Source organism: Miscanthus floridulus, chromosome 10, assembly GCF_019320115.1.
Source record: "Miscanthus floridulus cultivar M001 chromosome 10, ASM1932011v1, whole genome shotgun sequence".
Taxonomy (NCBI): domain Eukaryota; kingdom Viridiplantae; phylum Streptophyta; class Magnoliopsida; order Poales; family Poaceae; genus Miscanthus; species Miscanthus floridulus.
In genome coordinates this window covers 13,521,888-13,539,644 of record NC_089589.1, presented here as the reverse complement: position 1 = coordinate 13,539,644, position 17,757 = coordinate 13,521,888, and the positions used below count along the sequence as shown (strand labels likewise).

At 43.6% G+C, this 17,757-nt stretch overlaps 1 protein-coding gene and 1 pseudogene across 1 annotated transcript; one reads left to right on the top strand and one right to left on the bottom strand.

Annotated features, from left to right (window-relative positions):
- Nucleotides 1-741: 741 nt before the first annotated feature.
- On the bottom strand, nt 742-12,864 carry LOC136487689 (long chain acyl-CoA synthetase 6, peroxisomal-like). Its single transcript, XM_066484788.1, has 23 exons — nt 12,396-12,864; nt 10,931-10,991; nt 10,782-10,859; nt 9,331-9,402; nt 9,155-9,236; nt 8,713-8,818; nt 8,557-8,633; nt 8,386-8,430; nt 8,227-8,313; nt 5,244-5,333; nt 5,066-5,145; nt 4,879-4,972; nt 4,286-4,374; nt 4,070-4,158; nt 3,457-3,586; nt 3,227-3,342; nt 2,585-2,708; nt 2,412-2,498; nt 2,003-2,106; nt 1,834-1,919; nt 1,524-1,610; nt 1,329-1,415; nt 742-1,247 (listed from the first exon to the last, which is right to left on the bottom strand). Exons 1-23 carry the CDS (start codon nt 12,547-12,549, stop codon nt 1,152-1,154), a joined length of 2,121 nt encoding a protein of 706 aa, XP_066340885.1. The 5' UTR covers nt 12,550-12,864; the 3' UTR covers nt 742-1,151.
- Nucleotides 6,131-7,126, top strand: LOC136487121 (uncharacterized; annotated as a pseudogene).
- Nucleotides 12,865-17,757: the final 4,893 nt, after the last annotated feature.

Here is a 17,757-nt window from a genome sequence, read left to right as displayed (position 1 = left end):
GGCCTAAGTCACGGAGAAGGAAAGCCTCCCCCCAAGGCCAGACTCCAGGTTGCCGGGCTAAGCACTCCCAAGTCCCAACGAACGGCTCGGCGTTGGGGTTGAGGCCCGGCGAACCCTGGGCGGCCTCCTCCGCCTCCACCTCGTCAGCCCAGGAGCGACTTGAAGGGGAACCGCACTCCATGGACGGCGGGAGCTGGCAGAGGGAGCGGGGAAGGCGCTATGTGGGCGCCGAGGCCGGAGTGGCCGGCGGCGAGGGTTTGGTGGACGGCGGGGCCGGGGGCCGGGGTGGCCACCGGCGGGAGGCTAGGCGGAGCTCGGCAGGAGCTCATCCTCCAGCCCACAGCTTTGCAGCAGCAGCCATAGCGAGGGCCATGGTGGCCTATTTCAGAATAGCAGAAACAGACATAGGCAGATACTGTGAACAGCACGTATTGACGTTGTTTTTTTTTTTTTTTTTTGATGCCCGTATTGACGTTGTTGGTGTAAGGTCTATGTTCTGTTTTTAGGCGGAATGAATAAATAAAATAGGAAAAAGTAGGACGCTGCCTCTAGATTGTTCAGCTCAAGAGGGGGTAGAAGTGGAAAACATAATTTTGTAATTCATAACATTTTGATTTGAGATTGTTTAGTGGCCTTATCAGATTTTAAAATACAATTTTATAAAATTTTCAAAATACCCTAGATGGACACAAGCGCTGGTCATTATCGGCAAATCATGGCTAGGAACCAATTTTGCTTTGTTCTTAATCTTGCATACCTTTTATACAATTTTAACAAAAAATGGGCTCACTTTTTGTCTTTTATTATCAGCCCGTCCCAGTCAACTTGTTTTTAGTATTGTATTTGTACCGTATATACATATACTTATAAACAATATTTTCCTGTGAAGTAACACATTCTAGGGCACCTGTTCAGACCCAATATGTACTTTGTAAAAACATTTCTTTATAACTGGAACCATAAGTAGATTCAGCATGCACCAAGCACCTCCGTCCTCTGCTGAAAAATTATCGATTCCAGAGCATGACATGATCCGTTATTTCCCATGTCAGTAAAAAGATTTAACTTATTTGGTGAGCTAGAACAATTGCAGAATCCAATCTCCTGTATGGCTGTATTGATGACCTTTCTCCTGTTATCGCACAAGTCAATTACAACTTCGACCTAGCTAACTCTGTCTCTCGCAACTGTGCATACATATCTGAGATTTCTTTTGCAAAGTATGCTTTAGCTTGCGGTCTCTTAACCTACAGATGCGTTGAGATGGAGTGTCAGCAGCTCAGTAATTTAGTATTGGAATCGCCTCTAACAGAGCAAATGAGCTTTACCTTGAATGTTGGGGTGAGGAGACCATTATCCAATGTGAATGGTTCAGCAACAAGAGCAACCGCTTTAGCAAATTCAAAACCTCTTAGCTGGTACAATATATGGATAAAGTCGTCAATAAGAAGGCACATCTGTAACAGACAATTCATTTGGGGAGAGAATACTCAAGGCGAAGGGTCACATGTGAAGAATTATACCTGTGCTTCCTTCCCAATGGAATCCATATCAGCCAGGACAGCAGCTCTTGCTCTAGGATCAGCACAGAGCTGTCTCAAGTCCTCGTACTACATGTTACAAAGGCAATTTAGAAAATAAATATGACTGCAAATCCAAAGCATTTTATTTGTGGCTCTAAATTATTTCAAAGCTTTGATGTGATGAGATAGTGGTAAAAACCTAAGTACGTGTGCTTGGTTTACATTCTAAACTGGAGGCTGGAGCAGTGTGAAAACTGCTTTCATGAGCTCAAATAAACAGGGGACAACTGCAGTAGTCCAATACTTTTACCTGAATTCCTTCTGATGCAGCCCAAGCCTTCAACACCTCCGGTTCGACTGCTACAATGGCAACTAGGAAAGAGTTGAAACTATCACCTGCATCCAGATCAACAACTTTAAGATGTACACGACGGTACTTGACGCTTTCAGCTCATATGGATTCACGAGTATTACATTACCATATATAAAGCATTGAGCAATGAACTTGCACTTAGCATAGACATTCTCAATCTTCTCTGGAGCTATGTATTCTCCTTGAGCTAACTTGAAAATGTTCTTTTTCCTTGAACCCAGAAAAGTACAAAACAATTAACAACACAAAAATAAAACTTAGCATAGACATTCTCAATCTTTTCTGGAGCTATGTATTCTCCTTGAGCTAACTTGAAAATGTTCTTTTTCCTTGAAAATTTCTTGACATCTAGGATGAATTTCAAACTGAATTGTTATGGCTATACTTAACTTCATTTGTACTACATACATGATTTTTGTGATGATTTTTCAAACATTGCAACATGGTATTTTAGCTAACAAGGGCGCCAAATCTGCACTCAAACTGGGATACCAAAAGACATCGTTCAGCTTTACCTATCTATAATTTTCAGACGCCCTCCAGGCAGCCACAAGCCTATGTCTCCAGTATGTAACCAACCATCCTCATCAATGACCTCTCTTCTGCAGGTTTTCAAATACATTTATCAAAGTTTAATGGATATATTTATTTAAAAGATGTAAATAGAGGTGTGATGACAACAAGTTACGTTTGGACTTCATCTTTATAGTAACCACGGAATATTATAGGCCCCCTAACACAAATTTCTCCACGAGGATATGGTTGATCCTCCGAAGTATAATTCATTTCTGGGACGTCCACAAGTTTAACCTCTGAAGAAGAAAACAGAATGCACATTATTAAAGACTGAAAACAATGCATATAGCTTAGCATCAAGCAAATCTTTCAGATTGAAGTGTTGAACCTAGTATAATTTGTGCAAAAAGAGAAAGAACGGTGACATCTTTTTCATGGAACACCATAATTTCACTCATGGACTACTGTATCTTGTTAACTGGGCAGCCTCAAACAAAATTGAACATTGAACATAAAAATAACCCTTGAATGTATGTAAGATGTAACTCAGGATAACATGAAACAAATGCAAGACTAACCCAGAACAGGTTTCTTCAGTACAGCTATTCTCAAGTATCACGACAATTCAGTATGAAAGTGAGGAACATAAATGTAAATCAAAAGCATGTAATAGCATAAACACACCATTATTTGAAGATGGATTCTCTCCGTGCTATTTATGTATTAACAAGCTTTACGAGAAATTACTGTTGACATAAGAGCAAGCTTTACCCAAAATTAATTCCAATCTTAAAAAATTAAATCCAGAGCTTACCACAAGAAGGATTTGGAGATCCAACATGTCCAATTGATCTGTCACCAATATTCATTGTACTGATGACACAAGATGTCTCTGTCATTCCATACCCTTCAAGAACTTCACCGAAGCATCTAGAGAAAAGAGTTAATAGTGTTTATTATTTAGGGTCACTTATTATTAACAGAGCCAAACTTGTTTCATATAATCATCATGCCACCAACTTAGCGCAAACGAACGCAGCTTACATTCTTAGAAATTCCATGACATCTGGTGACAAGGGAGAAGCGCCTGAAGTCATAAGTCTCATTCGTCCGCCAAGTCTAGCTTTAATTTTGTTAAATACCAACTTGTCCCACATAGGTGATGGGTTTGTACCTAACAACAGAAAGCACAGAAGTAACATTTCATCATCATGTAGGGTCTGTAAATTTGATCTGTTGGTGGAGCATGAATGAAATTTTGCATCTTTCAGTCCAAATGGAGTTCAAGCTATTATTTTTCCTCGGGAGAGAGGCATATCATATCATTAAAGAAGAACTGAACTTCAAGCTGATTCAGTTGTTATGGTCAAAGTAATACCATGTAAAAATATAGGATGGACTGTGTAACAAACTAATTAGGTAGTTCATGCCAAGGACAGATGACTCAGGAGTCAGGAGTCAAGACTACCAGTTCATACATAGTCCGTGAACAACATTGTGATTTACCATGACCTAGCAGGCTACACAAGAATTCCCGTATTGATTCTATGCACCTCAGGAAAGAAATCCTGTTAATTGGTTAGGTAGAATTGTAGAAATTACAAGCTCAAGCTGCAAGCGAATGTAAATGGACTCCACAAAGTTGTTAGTCTGTTACCGTTTATCATAGCATGTCGCTTGGCATTGTATGCAGTATGGTACAACCTTTCTCTCAATCCCCCAGACTCCTTCACAGCATTTGTAATTCTACAAAGTGATTATGCAATCAAGTTATCAGCACCAAGAAATAAGAAACAATAATCTTAAAAGAAATGACCTGCAATAGTTACACCAAACATGAAAAACAAAATCCGGATTACTGATATTGTCTTACGCAGCATAAATTCTGTTATATAACCGGGGAACACTTGCGAATATTGTTGGTCTCAAAGCAGCCAAATCATCCATCAGCTTCAAGTTATCCTGGATGTTAATGTAACATAAGCATAATTACCAAAAAGATGAAAAAAGAGCACAAAACTAAAGGTAAAGCAATAATTATGACAAACAGTAAGTTAATACGCCACATTCGCTATTTGATAAGAGAGGAACATAATGTTCAGTGACAATGCAATGCCTGCCAATATAATAGATTGTTAGAATATTAATCTCAGAGATCGAATGGCCCAAAGGTTCCATAAGTCATTCAAACTAAAAACAACGTAAGTATGAAACATTGCATTAATGAACTATTCAGCGCCTCTCTTTTATAATTCTCCATATTATTTTATACATGCCATTTTGCTCACCTTATGTTGCTTAAGCAACATATAGGAGCCAGGGCCACGGTTGCTTACGCATGACGACCATGAACACAACCATGAACGCAAATACAGTTTTTTCTAGAGATGGCATGGTTATTCAAACAAAAAGAATGCAATGTACTAGTATAAAGATATCATCCTAGTTAGTTTCAGATCTGCATACCCCTTGGTAGAATCCAATGGCAACACCATAGTGAAGCAATGCAATCTGGTTAGCCCTCTCATAGATGTGAGCCAAAGGTAGATATGAGATGTACCTGAGGAGTGATACAAATAGCTACTTTCAATATTGAGTGTTGACATAAGCAAAATAAGCTACAGAAGAAAGAAACAGTTAACGATTTACTCACACGTCAGAGGGGTAAAACTTAATGCCTAAACTTGACCCTGCTACATTGGCAATTAAGTTCTCATGCGAAAGTACAGCTCCCTGGGCAAAGATTGACAATCCAACTTCACCAGTTTGAAAGGTAAATGCAGAAGACTCTGCTAGTGGAGCAAAGAATAATAAAAGCATTGATGATTTACCTTTGGTGTGCCAGTAGTGCCACTGGTGTAGCAGATAGTAGCTATATCTTCAGGTTTTGGAGGACTAAAAGTTTGAGGACTCATCCTTCCCTGAGTTAAGAAAAAAGAGGAGTTCATAAAACAAGAACATGAGAGACAGTTTGTTGATACAGGAAACTCCTATACAAAAGAAAAAATGCCAGCAAGTGCATCCTGGGACCAAAGACTTTTGTTGTATGCCCAGCATGTGCGTGCTTGGGGCTAAGGCGGTTTGTTGTTTTAAGCTCAGGATGTGCATAATATGTACGACAATAAGCATTTAACACGTGCCCATACTATTACTATTGTTAGAGGAGTCAAGGGCCTATTGGGCCTTAGCCCATTAGGGTTGATTAGTCGCTTGCTTAGGGGCCAAGTCAGACCTCTCTATATAATGAGAGAAGATGTATCAATCTATAATAAAGCAAGAGATTTGAAGGAGATCCCTTCCCTCTTGCTCGGCCGTGGGCAAGGCCCCCGGCCGGCCTACAGCCTCCCTCGCGTGAACAGTACCCACGGGTACGGTAGCGCCGCGGGTACTGTAGCTCCACAGCAACCACATAATAGTATGGGCATGCAGGCGGCCATGGCACGTGTTAGGGTAAAACTTAATGCCTAAACTTGACATAATAATATGTACGCACATCGCCGCCACTTCCCTCAACTCGCTCCTCTCGATCCCAACAACCCCAGCAACCACATAACATCTGGTATCAGAGATCTCTGGTTCGATCATGTGGTTCGATCATGTCCACCCCCTACCATCAGCGCCAGCGCCGTCGGCCGCGTCGGGGGTGTCGTTCGCATCCTCGGGAGCGCCCCTGACGTTGGAATCTTTGGCCGCCGATGTGGTTGTGATCGCCCGCGGCATGACGGCCATGCAGGCGACCCTGGCCGCCCTGCATGCGAGTTCGGCGCCCGGCCCTTTCCCGCAGCCGATCAGCTGGCCGCCGCAACCGTCCAACGGACTCTTGACCGCCGAGGAGAGCAGCAGTCCCGCGCTGCTTTCCACCTCTCCTTCACTGATCCCGTCGTTCACCACCCCCAGCCCCGTGCCGCCACAGCAGGACAGCGATGGCGTCTTCTACGGGGGCGTGGATGGCATCCAGGCATCGGCGGCGCAGCTGCAGGCGGCGGCGCAGCTGCAGGCGGTGGCGCATTGCCTCCTAGCGCGCCGGCAGGGACGACAACACCCCATCTTCAAGCGGTGGCGTCCAGTCGTCCCTACAGCAGCAGCCTTGCAGCTCACGGAGAGGAAGGCGATTGCGCGGGCAAGTGCCTGCAAGGTGTTTGCGGCGGTGCGGCTACAGGCTACGGCGCGTGGCCTCCTAGCGCGCCGGCGGCTGCAGAAGATGCGCTCACCTATGCACGAGGCGACCTTGACGGCGGTCGACCTCAGCATAGGGGAGCGCGACCTAGCATGGTCGGTAGACCTCGCCTGGTCGGACGGCCACCAGCAACCGCGCCAACCTGCTGTTGTCTTCAGGCGCAAGCATGGTGTTTTTTCCGCGGGCGGCGAACTCCAACTCTGCGGCACCGGCGATATGGGAGCCGCTTCCCTCCTTGTCACCGGCGGGGACGCACTGCCTAGCGCCATCGCATTCCGCCACCGTCCGCCACGAGCACGTCTCCACTGGTTGCTGTTGCCACTAATTCTAGGTGGCCATACCCGTGCACCCCTCTCGTTCCGATGGTCTCCATGGGATCCAGGTGGCTACACACATGCTGGTCCAGCAAGCGGAGGGTGCTCGCCGTATCTTCAGGAGTCAAAAATAAAGAGTCGTAGTCTTCTTCGGGTCAATAAAATAAGCCGAGATGTAAAAGGCTTATTTTTATGTGTTAGGTTTGTGTCTAGTGGAGGCATCGTTAGTGTCATCGTTAGATTGCAACTCGAGGACGAGCTGCATGTCCAGGTGAGGTGTAGTGTTAGAGGAGTCAAGGGCCTATTGGGCCTTAGCCCATTAGGGTTAATTAGTCGCTTGCTTAGGGGCCAAGTTAGACCTCTCTATATAATGAGAGGAGATATATCAATCTATAATAAAGCAAGAGATTAGAAGGAAATCCCTTCTCTCTTGCCGGCCGTGGGCGAAGCCCTGCGGCCGGCCTCCCCCTGCGCCCTAGCCCTAGCCGCCGCCACAACCACGTGAACAGTACCCGCGTACTGTGGCACTGCGGGTACTGTAGCGCGCGCATCGCCGCCACTTCCCTCAACTCGCTCCTCTCGATCCCAACAACCCCAGCAACCACATAACAACTATAAACACAGAACCATGAGTTTAACAATAAGACCATTTCCATCCAGTAGACCAAAACTTGTTGCTATGTAAGATTGTTTCTGTGCTCTCGTGTTCAAGGGGGACAATAAAGCAACTTATAGTTGGCACATAAAGAGTGTTGGAACCTTTTCAAGTATATCAGCAAAGCATTTGTAGACAATAGACAAGAAAATAACAAGAATAGAGCAAGTGACCAAAAGGGAATGACAATTTTACTTTTGAGGTGCTTCAAGAGAAGCTGATTTAGCCTACTTCAGATTATTGACAGTAACAATGGCTATCATGTACTTGATATCTCTCAAAACTCCTTAACTTCAGATATACAAACAATAGAGTGGTTGGCCGTATAGTATAATCTGTAATTCTGAGGGTTGTCTGTTGCCACCTTTGTGGATTTGCGCCTGCTTGCGCCTTGCAAGCGTCCAGACCGATCCAAGATGGTGAACAGACTTGTAACGTTTCAAACAAAACTCCTGTCTTCTTAATGAAATACAGGCTCCGACCCGCTCGCGAAAAAACAAACAATAGTGTGGTTTACGGAAATACGTGCTCAGGCACGTTTGTGTAAACATAGTGTGGTTTACAGGCACCATAATGTACAGCAACAACCACTATGCAGTGCTAAGGATAGGTCTCCATAGACGAATCTTTTTTTATGAGAAAACTCAAGGATCATTTAGCAAACCCACCTCGTTGTGTAGTCTGTTGTATGTCATAATTTTGCATTCAGTAGTTGTTGGTGCAGTTGGCATATTTGAATCATCTCCACCAACGACCTATGCAGAAACATGTTATTGAATACACAGGAAGGATACAAAGCACATACAATTGTAAATTGTCCAACTTACCACAATAAGACGAACACAGGGCATTTGAGTTATAAAGCTTAAAATCTGCGACCGATAGATAAACCCAAAGAAACAGGTTGAATAATCAGTTTACACTTTGTCATTATATATCACGATACAGTACAGAAACTAGTAATTATTTAACGTTGAGGTAAGATATTGAAATCTCACAGCGCTTAGAGTTTGTGGCACACAGAATATAACTTCTACTGTTGCATGGTTCACAATAAACTTAACTGCATCTGGACCTGAAGAAAGTGTACAAAAAGACGTTATTATTACATGAATGAAGAAGGGATCAATGGTCATTCTTTGATGTGAACATACCGAGAGTATCATAAAGTGGCACAGATACATATGAGTATGCCGCACAAGCATGGTCAAGTATGATCCACTCCGGTCTGTTTATAAAATATAGACCAATTCGTGCACCCTGATTAAGAAAAAAAAAAGATTAAAAGTAAGTTCAAATAATTCACCATTGGATACTAGAAGTAACCCCCCCCCCCCCCACCCCCCCCCCCCCCCCCCCCCCTCTACCAACTGTTATTACTATTGCTACTACCTCTTTTTCTAGATCTTCCCTGAGGCATTTGCTGTGTCTTATGTCTAGCCTACCCCAACTTGCTTTGGACTAAAAGGCTTAGTTGTTGGTGCTGCTGTTACGAATGCTAAAATTTCTTTACAAATATATCAATGTGTGGCAAAATATATGCTTATTAAAAGTCAAAAAAGCGGAACAATTCTTGTTGAGAGCATGATGGCTCACTTCAGGTATTCCGTGATAAATAAGACCAGAACCTATTGCAGTTCTGCTCGTGCTAGCTTCTCCATATGTCATCCACTTGTAGCTGCAATATTTGTTGACTTAAAAGAGTAAACAATGCTAGAAAAAAGGTAGCAGAAAGGTAAGAATTAGGCATGCATCAGGTAACTGATCCTTACTCTCCAACTGTTCCATCTGGGCAGATTCTTGTACCCAAATATCTACAATCTCGGAAAGTTTCGACTGCATATCTGTGGAATATGGCATACATAGGTCATTGTGCCTGGGAGATGACTAAAGCACTAAAGCATTTTCTTATGAATCATATAGTCTGCAAAAATAAGCATATTTTAGCAGGTTGCATAAAAACAGCAGATAAAAAACTGTCATTCAACTTTTTTAGCTCTTACTTTACAATTACAATTGCTTAAAAAGTTACAGGTCCACTTTGCCAAATTAATCTGACCCAAAAAATGACGATATATTTTTTCAGATCCAAGTCTTCCGCAACATAACTAGCATTTGTTTACCTAACTCCGTTTTTCTAGGAAATCCTTCATAAGCAATGTAAAACTATCGCATCAATAATTTACACTCTTGAATGTGCACAAAAAAGAAAAAAAAATGAGAGTTGAAAATAAAGGTTCATAACCAAGCAAGAACATATCCAAAGTGCTCCCACCATATTTGATGCTCTCGTGTTACCGTCCACAGTTGCGTATATAAAAAGGCATGATAAATTTCAACAAAAATATGGACATACAATCATCTATGTGACCATGCAAAAATTGATCCTGAACTAAAAAATTGCGCAAGGAGGAACAAAAAAAAAGAAGAAAAAATAGCATGTGAATTGGACAATTGGTGTGGGCGCAACTCTTCATGTGTGGTGTTACATGCACACCGGTGAGGGTGTCACTGTCCAACTCGAGCAAGAGTATCTGATTTGCCAGACTTTTTGGGGACATGCTACATACCACTTGTAATAGCATAGTGTCGGAAATCCGACACAGGTGCAGGGTGTCTGACTTGGTAAAAAAAAGATGTGTCAGGGTAGCATTGCCCGCACCAATTCACATGCTGATTTCTCTTTCTCATAGCATTTTTTTATTCAAGCTCAAATTTTACAAGACAGAGACGGTTGCATGATCTATCTGTCCATATTTTTGTTGGATTTTTTATGCACTTTTTATATTTGCAAACGTGCGCCAGGAATATGGGAGCACCAAACCTGGTGGGAGCATAGGGTATGTTCTCAAATCTCATAACCTAGCATCCTTCGAATAAGTTGAGATGGGAATTGATTAAATTAAAGTTTAAAACAGATCAAGTAGGTTGATGGTGCTGGTCATCCTTTCTTTCGCACAACATCTCATTCCCACCTCATCAAGGAAAAAAAAAGGCCAGAAAAGATACTCTAAAAAACGTACACAATAACAAACTCTCCCAGCTCTACTAGCAAACTTTCCAATCTCAGAGGTTATTTGACAGAGAAATTAGTTTTTTCTGACGACTGGTGAATAAAAAATAGTGCCATTTCGTTAAAAAAAATAGCGCCATCATTTGTTTGGTCTGTTGAAAGTCATGGCCGTTCAATTGAAGTCAGATGAGAGAGATTGAGAATTCTTACACAAAGTTATCATGCAACGTTCCAATCTCCGGGTTATCAGGGAATTTATTTATTAATCTTAGAGGCGAGTGTGCAGATCTGCAAGACAGAAAGAGGTGATATAAGCCACCACTAGAAGCAAAATGCAGCTTAGCGTGTAAGCAACCTACCTGTACACATTCCACTTTCCAGTTTGCAGCTTCTCAGGGAGAACAACACTGTAGCCCTGTTCTGTTAAAGAAAAGGTATGAAAAGTCAGCTGCTAATGAAATCTTTGGTTTGGATAAGCTATTTTCCAAATCGCAAATGTGGCATTTTGCCTCTAAGAAATGGTCCAAGTTAACTGAAACATGAACATTTGAAATTGGGATAATATATATGGGACCGATGGGTGATGGATAGGTAAGAAACAGATAGCAGCAAGCAGCAAACCGCCAAACCATCCATGTCCATATTAATTATAATTATAAAAATTCAATGTACGGATTTGAACTTGGGGTTGGGGATGACAGGATAGACTCATAAGCTTGCCACTGCATTGACTAATAGTTTATATGCTTCCGGTCTTTATACTATACTGTATGCCATACTATTGATACATGTACAGTGGTGAGTTGGACCTGGGCATGAAACAACCAGTGTCCTGTCTTGAGCACTAAAGTGGGTGTACTACCGTGATCAGCTATTCAGCTAACACGGGACACTAAGGCAGTAGCAAATTCCAAACAGGGCTAGCTAACAGAACTTTTTCATTCACCGGTTTCTGCATCAAAACTGTTGGGTTACCCACCCACCCACCCACCCCGATATAGTAGTACGGAATTTATCAGGGTCTCGTTTAGATGCTATCCAAATTGTTTTTTCACTTTCTCCATCACATCAATTTTTAGCCGCTTGTATGGAGTATTAAATATAGGTAAAAAAAATAACTAATTGCATAGTTTAGTTCGAAATCACGAGATGAATCTTTTGAGCCTAGTTGATCCACAATTGGACAATATTTGTCAAATAAAACAAAAGAGCTACTATTCATCGGTTTGAAATTTTTTCACAATCTAAACGAGGCCCAGATAAAGAAGAACAAAAGTCAAAAAGGGAGAGGCATCGAGTCCAATCCAATCTGAAGAGAAGTGCGTTTAGCAAAGCAACACCCCCGATCCAGTGCAAAAGCGACGGTTCCATTCTTATTCTTATTCATAAAAAAGTCGAGCGGTCAACCGAGCGATCCGCTGATACGTGGCCGCGCCCGTGCGGCTCGGCAGCCGACGCTCCCACGGCGTCCCAAAGATCCCCCGACAGGATTGCGACTACCCGCGTGTTCCTGGTTTGGTTTCTGCCTGGTTTAGGCTGGCCGGTGCTGGTTGGGTGTGAGAGGAAAATTCTGTTGGCTGAAACCATCTAGAGGCCTCCAGTGGCACTTTGGAATTTGGATCGGCATAATTCGACGGCGGCGGCGGGGAACCCCGGAGGCATCACCGACAACTCCGGATTGGGTATTGTAGCAATAGTAAGTATAGGGCGGGTAGCTCTCTCTGAGCCTGACACCCCCACCCCACGCCACGCCGCCGCATGCATTCCGGACTCCGGAGGATAGGTGAGGGAGGGAGCCGGGAAGGGGGAGCGCGGCGTACGTACCGTGGGCGTACTCGGCGGCGGCGGGGTTGGCGGCGAGGCCGCATCCCCCGGCCGCCGCCGGCGTCTGGTGGCCGACGTGGGCGGAGACCGCGCGGAGCCGGTGCTGGGCGTCGCCCATTGTGGACTGCTCCTGCTCCTGCTCCTCCCGCGCCATTGCTTCCGTTCCGTTCCGTGCTCGGCTCGGCTGGAGTCCGTCCGGTCCTTGTCCCTGGCGTTGCGTTGCGTGGGGACGATACGATGTGGGGTGGGATTGTGGGAAGGCGGGGAGGTCGAGAGCTGCCCGAGGTGGCGGAGGAGGAGACGGTTGTAATAGTACGCGTGTTCCTGCCTTCCTGGCGTCGGAATCGAGAGGCGCGAGAGAGCGATGTCGGACGGCTGCGGGCTGAGTCGGGACGGGGACGGGGACGGACTCCTCCTCCTCGTGGTCGCCAATCGCTGGCTTCCCTGCGTCGCGCTCACCACAGATATGAGCTCGCGGTCGCGGGGTTCAGGCCTTGGGGGTTTGGGTTTGGATTTGGATGGATAGATACACTGCTCGAGATCGAGACGGTTTCTAGATGGATGGATGCGTGCATCGGTGTTCTCGACGCCTTTTGGAGTCGTCGAGGGAACAGCTCACGGATATACGGAGTATATATAAAATTAAAATAAATAAATGGATAATAGTAGTAGTACGTGTTCTCGGCGTCAGTTTGCCTTCGCTTGCGTGGCCGCGTGGGCGTCTCTCTCGTCTCGTCGTGCCGTGCGTCGGGGCATAGCCGCCTGGGGCCCGTCGGTGGGCGTGGGCGCGGCGACCTCGTCTTTCCTTGGTTGCTATTGCTATTGTAATTGTACGTACCTGCCAACGGCTTCCACGTGGGATGTGCAAACGCAACGTAGTAGTCGCAGTGAATTTCTACGTAATAAAGGAAGATGAGAGCGATGTTCATGTTTGTACTACGGTAGGGGTTGCCATCAGCCCATAATTATTGACATTTCCGATGGCATAGTCTCTCCATGGGCCAGTCGGCCTGTGCAAGCGTTGTTGTCTAGCTGAGAGAGCTGCCCGGACGACAAACCAAACACGTTATATCTCCTAAAACTAAAAAAAAAAAAGTATGAATATTTTTAGTGCGATATTTATTTTGATTCGTCCGTCTACTCATGTCTACGATCCCACAACATCTCTTTGATTGAATATTGCCTGTCATATGATAGAGGAATCACGGCAAAATAGGAAGTAGAAAATTATTGTGCTATCCATATACACATTGCATGTTTGCATGCACCAGCATACATGGCAACGAGCAAAAGGAAAGAGAATTAATACAGAATGAAAGAGAATTAAGACAAAAGGAAACTCTTTGTATTTCTGTGAACCTTGCCAAATCTGCCTACATTTAATTACTTTCTCTTTTTGCACTTGCAAAAGGGATAACTTTTTTTCTTCTTTCATTTGGTTTCACGCTCACGTATTTCATCGCCCTCGCTTGCTGTTTCTTGCTGAAATTGTCCTCGCTGAGAAGGCCAAGGTTGAGTTTTTCTCCACTATGCATACTAAAACATATGTCCCCGTTTATCATTGTCGATGTTTTTGATGCAAAGCAATTCAACATTACCATGATCAAATATAAGTTTGAGTCTCTTATAAGCAATCTCATAGAGGGACTCTCATCCCCTATGTGATATGCCTCAAGGATATTGGCAGGACGATAGACCCATGTTGGAATGTCGCACCAAAACGTGTCCATGTTTTGTCCACGATTTATTTTCCATGAATACATGTGGGTAGTATGATAACACTAACTACACCAAATGAAATATTAGAGAGAATTTGCATTGTCTCCAGAAAGATTTATTTATTAAGTTCTTTAGACTCTACAGGTTGTTTTGAAATATCTGTTTGCATGTCTTACCTCGTATCCTAATTCAAAATTTTATAGTTTAATTAGAATATTTAGGTGATTGTATATATATAATATTCAATACAAGAATAATCTATGCGTGATCTTCTTAAAAGATTTCTACAGTGTAAAGACATCTTCGTTTTTCATGCATGCCCGTGCTAACGCTACGGTAAAAACAAAAGGACAATATATCAATTAAAAAATAAAAACAAAACTCATGCTCAAAGTCAAAGAGATAAATTATAGATGCTTGAATTTTATCATCCATTATCTACCGGCGTGCCTATAAAACAGACTGAATAAACAATTAAACATAGATAGAAAACTAAATTAATGAAAGGATCATTGCAAGACATCAATCATCTCATAGCTTTGGATAATATCGTAAAGCTACTAAAAACTATAATCGTGCCCTCACCACAAACATTGTCCAGATAAATGGATTACAATGAAAGAAATGGATATCGAAGATTTCTTCATGCCAATATAAAACATTATCTTAGCCGCATCACGGAAATGTCTATAAAGTAGAGTTTGTGAGTCTGCGATGCCATGCACTCCGTAACTGTGTTAAATTCATAAACTTTGTTTTTTGGATTAAATGTCACTTTAACATTGGTATTTAATTTTTACAGTATTGTTATCTTATCATGCGATCCGTGTATTTTTAGTATAAATTGTTAGTTATCACGTAGCAACGCACGAGCACGGTACCTAGTATGTCTCCAAATCGATAGACGAAGGTCTTACGTAAAGAGAATTCCTATAAAACTAAATTGTTTGCAACTTTATTAGTGTCGTTTTTTTTTTGTCAAAAGCCTTTTTCAATACTATGTTGTTAGTAGTTTGGGTGCAGTTTAATATAGTGTATACAAATACAAGTTATGCTTATGTATGTAACATAATTTGTTATTTTGTTCCTACAAGACCATGTTCATGTGGAGTGTGTAGGTGAAAACGGCTACAACTTGTATGTAAGGGCAGTCCCAATGGTGTATTGATGATGGTTTCTATTTTCATTAAATGCCTTGCCACGTAGGCAAAATGCTGATATGACAATGTAATTAATGAAGCAAGAGAGCAAAAATCCTAGAAATGGTTTTCTCATAAAGAAATCAGGTCTTCTCTTGACCCAATGCACCAAAAAATAATGAAATCGCCATTGGGGAGAAACCATCAGTTTCCAGGAGGCTCGTGCCACACTCTCATTGGAGAAAGAAGATAGAGTCGGGAGAGAGAAAGAGAAAATAATTATTACACAAAGACACCTCCACTGTAGAAGATAGTTTCTATAGATGATTTCTTGTGCTCAGAATGTCGGTAGCGTGAGTAACCTGTCGTTACTCGTAAATAGGTGATTAAACTATGATATCATGATGAAATAATGGAAAGGAAAATTGTGACCGGGCAGGGATATGGATTTGGTACTGGTGGGTGTGAGGGGTTGTGTCCTGCGGCCAATAGGGCATAGCCCGGTTATACTTTTTCTCTGTTTGTGTCGATTAAGGGCCGGTCGTTGCATATGACTCTAGGCAAGTCACAGACTATTGTCCCTAGCACATACTTGGGTATGGACGCAGGGAAGACTTGCTGCTCTCTTATCGCGGATCCGGCTCTTTCCAGACCGACTGATGGGAAGAGGAGGTGGTGGAGGTCCTTGCACCGCACTGAGTCCGGGACTCAGTGCGGGGGCTTAGAGTCTAAGTTTAGACGGAGACCTAGACACCCGGGACAGGAGAGTGGTGGGTTAGTCCTACTTGTGCCTGGAGTACAAGCGGGGCATGTATCTTCGAGGCACCCAGCTGGACACATTGATTCGTGAATCGCCGGGTTATCCGGTACGACTTGTCTGCGGTTTAGCACCGTAGTAAGAACTGGAAGTGGAAAAGGAGAAGAAACGAATCGATTGCTCAACTCTTGCTTGAAAGTAGAACATGTGCTTATATAGATTAACTAGATGAAAACTTAATACGGCTGATAATAATAAGCATCAATAAGGACTCACTATTAGTATTGCTTTCTGCTAAAGAAAACCAGCAACCATAAAAGCCTAGCATATTCCTTGGAGTCGAGAAAATATCCCCACTAGTCGGATAAGTCTTGCGAGTACATTGTGTACTTAGGGTTTATTTACCCCTGTTGCAGGTGATGCTTGAGGAGTACCTTGTGTGGAGGATCCTTCTGGTGGGCTCAGATGGAATCCTCGTTATCTTATCGCTAGATGTTATCTTTTAATATTTCACTGTTTATCATTCCACGCTCTGTATTTGGTATTGTAATAATGTACTTTTTAAGAAACTCTAATGTATGAAATGGACTTGTGTTGTAACTCGTTCTCATTATTGGATCCTTGGGAAAAATATGGATCTTTCGAGTTCTCCCTCGGGGTGCGCCCGACGGACACCGCTCGCTGTAGTTACTTTTGGGGTGCTTAGTGTCTGGTGGAAGACGAGCGCCTCCGTAAGTACGCTATTTCGGATGGTTCTGCCACACCGTCGGCCCGGGCCAAGGCCCGCTTTTTTGGCCTAGCCCAAGCACGCCCCGGCCCGACACGGAGGAGCAGACCGTGCCTGGGCCTTACCCTAGGGCACATGGGGCGACACGGCATGCCCTGCTACAGAACAGGCAGCCCGCTAGCGGCCTGGCCTGTTCATCTGTCGTAGGATGCAGCCTCCTCCCCCGTGGCCCGCGCAGCGCCACAGCCCCACCGCCCATGCTCCCAGTTCCCACCTGGCTAGGCGGCCACCCCTGATTCCCCTCTCCCTTCTCCTCTGAAAGCTCTAGTTTGGTTTTGGTGAATTGATGAAACCCTAAGTGCTAACCTAGTTCATCAAGTGATCATGAGATAGGTAGCACACTTCAAGTAGAGAAGCAAATGAAGATCATAATATGACAATGGTGATAGCATGGAGATGATCAAGGGCTTAAACTTGAAGAGAAGAAAGAGAAAAACAAAAAGCTCAAGGCAAAGATATAAACCATAGGAGCTATTTTGTTTTGGTGATCAAGACACTTAGAAAGTGTGATCACATTTAGGTTTGATAGTCGTACTATTAAGAGGGGTGAAACTCGTATCGGAATGCGGTTATCAAAGTGCCACTAGATGCTCTAACTTATTGCATATGCATTTAGGATCTAGTGGAGTGCTAACACCCTTGATAACATTTGTGAAAATATGCTAACACATGTGCACAAGGTGTTTGCAGGGTTGAGATGGGTTTGGGTCCGAATTCGGCGCTTTTGGAAAAATGAAATGTCTATTTTCTATTGCGCCGGATGCAAAATTCTTGGTGGTTGGCACATTGGAGCAAGGGTGAAGAAGTTAGAGTTGAAATGGAGTTGATCGAATTGATGCTGGCGTCGATCTACTGACCGGACGCTGGGTCACTCAGCGACCGGACGCTGAAAGGCTGCGTCCGATCGAGCTGTTAGACGGCACAGTGGGTAGGGTTGAGCACCGGACGCTGGTCTACGTC

Excerpts from the sequence above, each read along its gene's own strand:
- LOC136487689 (XM_066484788.1), bottom strand. The coding sequence starts at position 12,549 with ATGGCGCGGGAGGAGCAGGAGCAGGAGCAGTCCACAATGGGCGACGCC. Across the intron at positions 4,375-4,878 it reads CCATTGGATTCTACCAAGGG|GATAACTTGAAGCTGATGGA; the intron begins GTATGCAGATCT and ends ATTAACATCCAG. Across the intron at positions 2,499-2,584 it reads TATAAAGATGAAGTCCAAAC|AAGAGAGGTCATTGATGAGG; the intron begins GTAACTTGTTGT and ends GAAAACCTGCAG.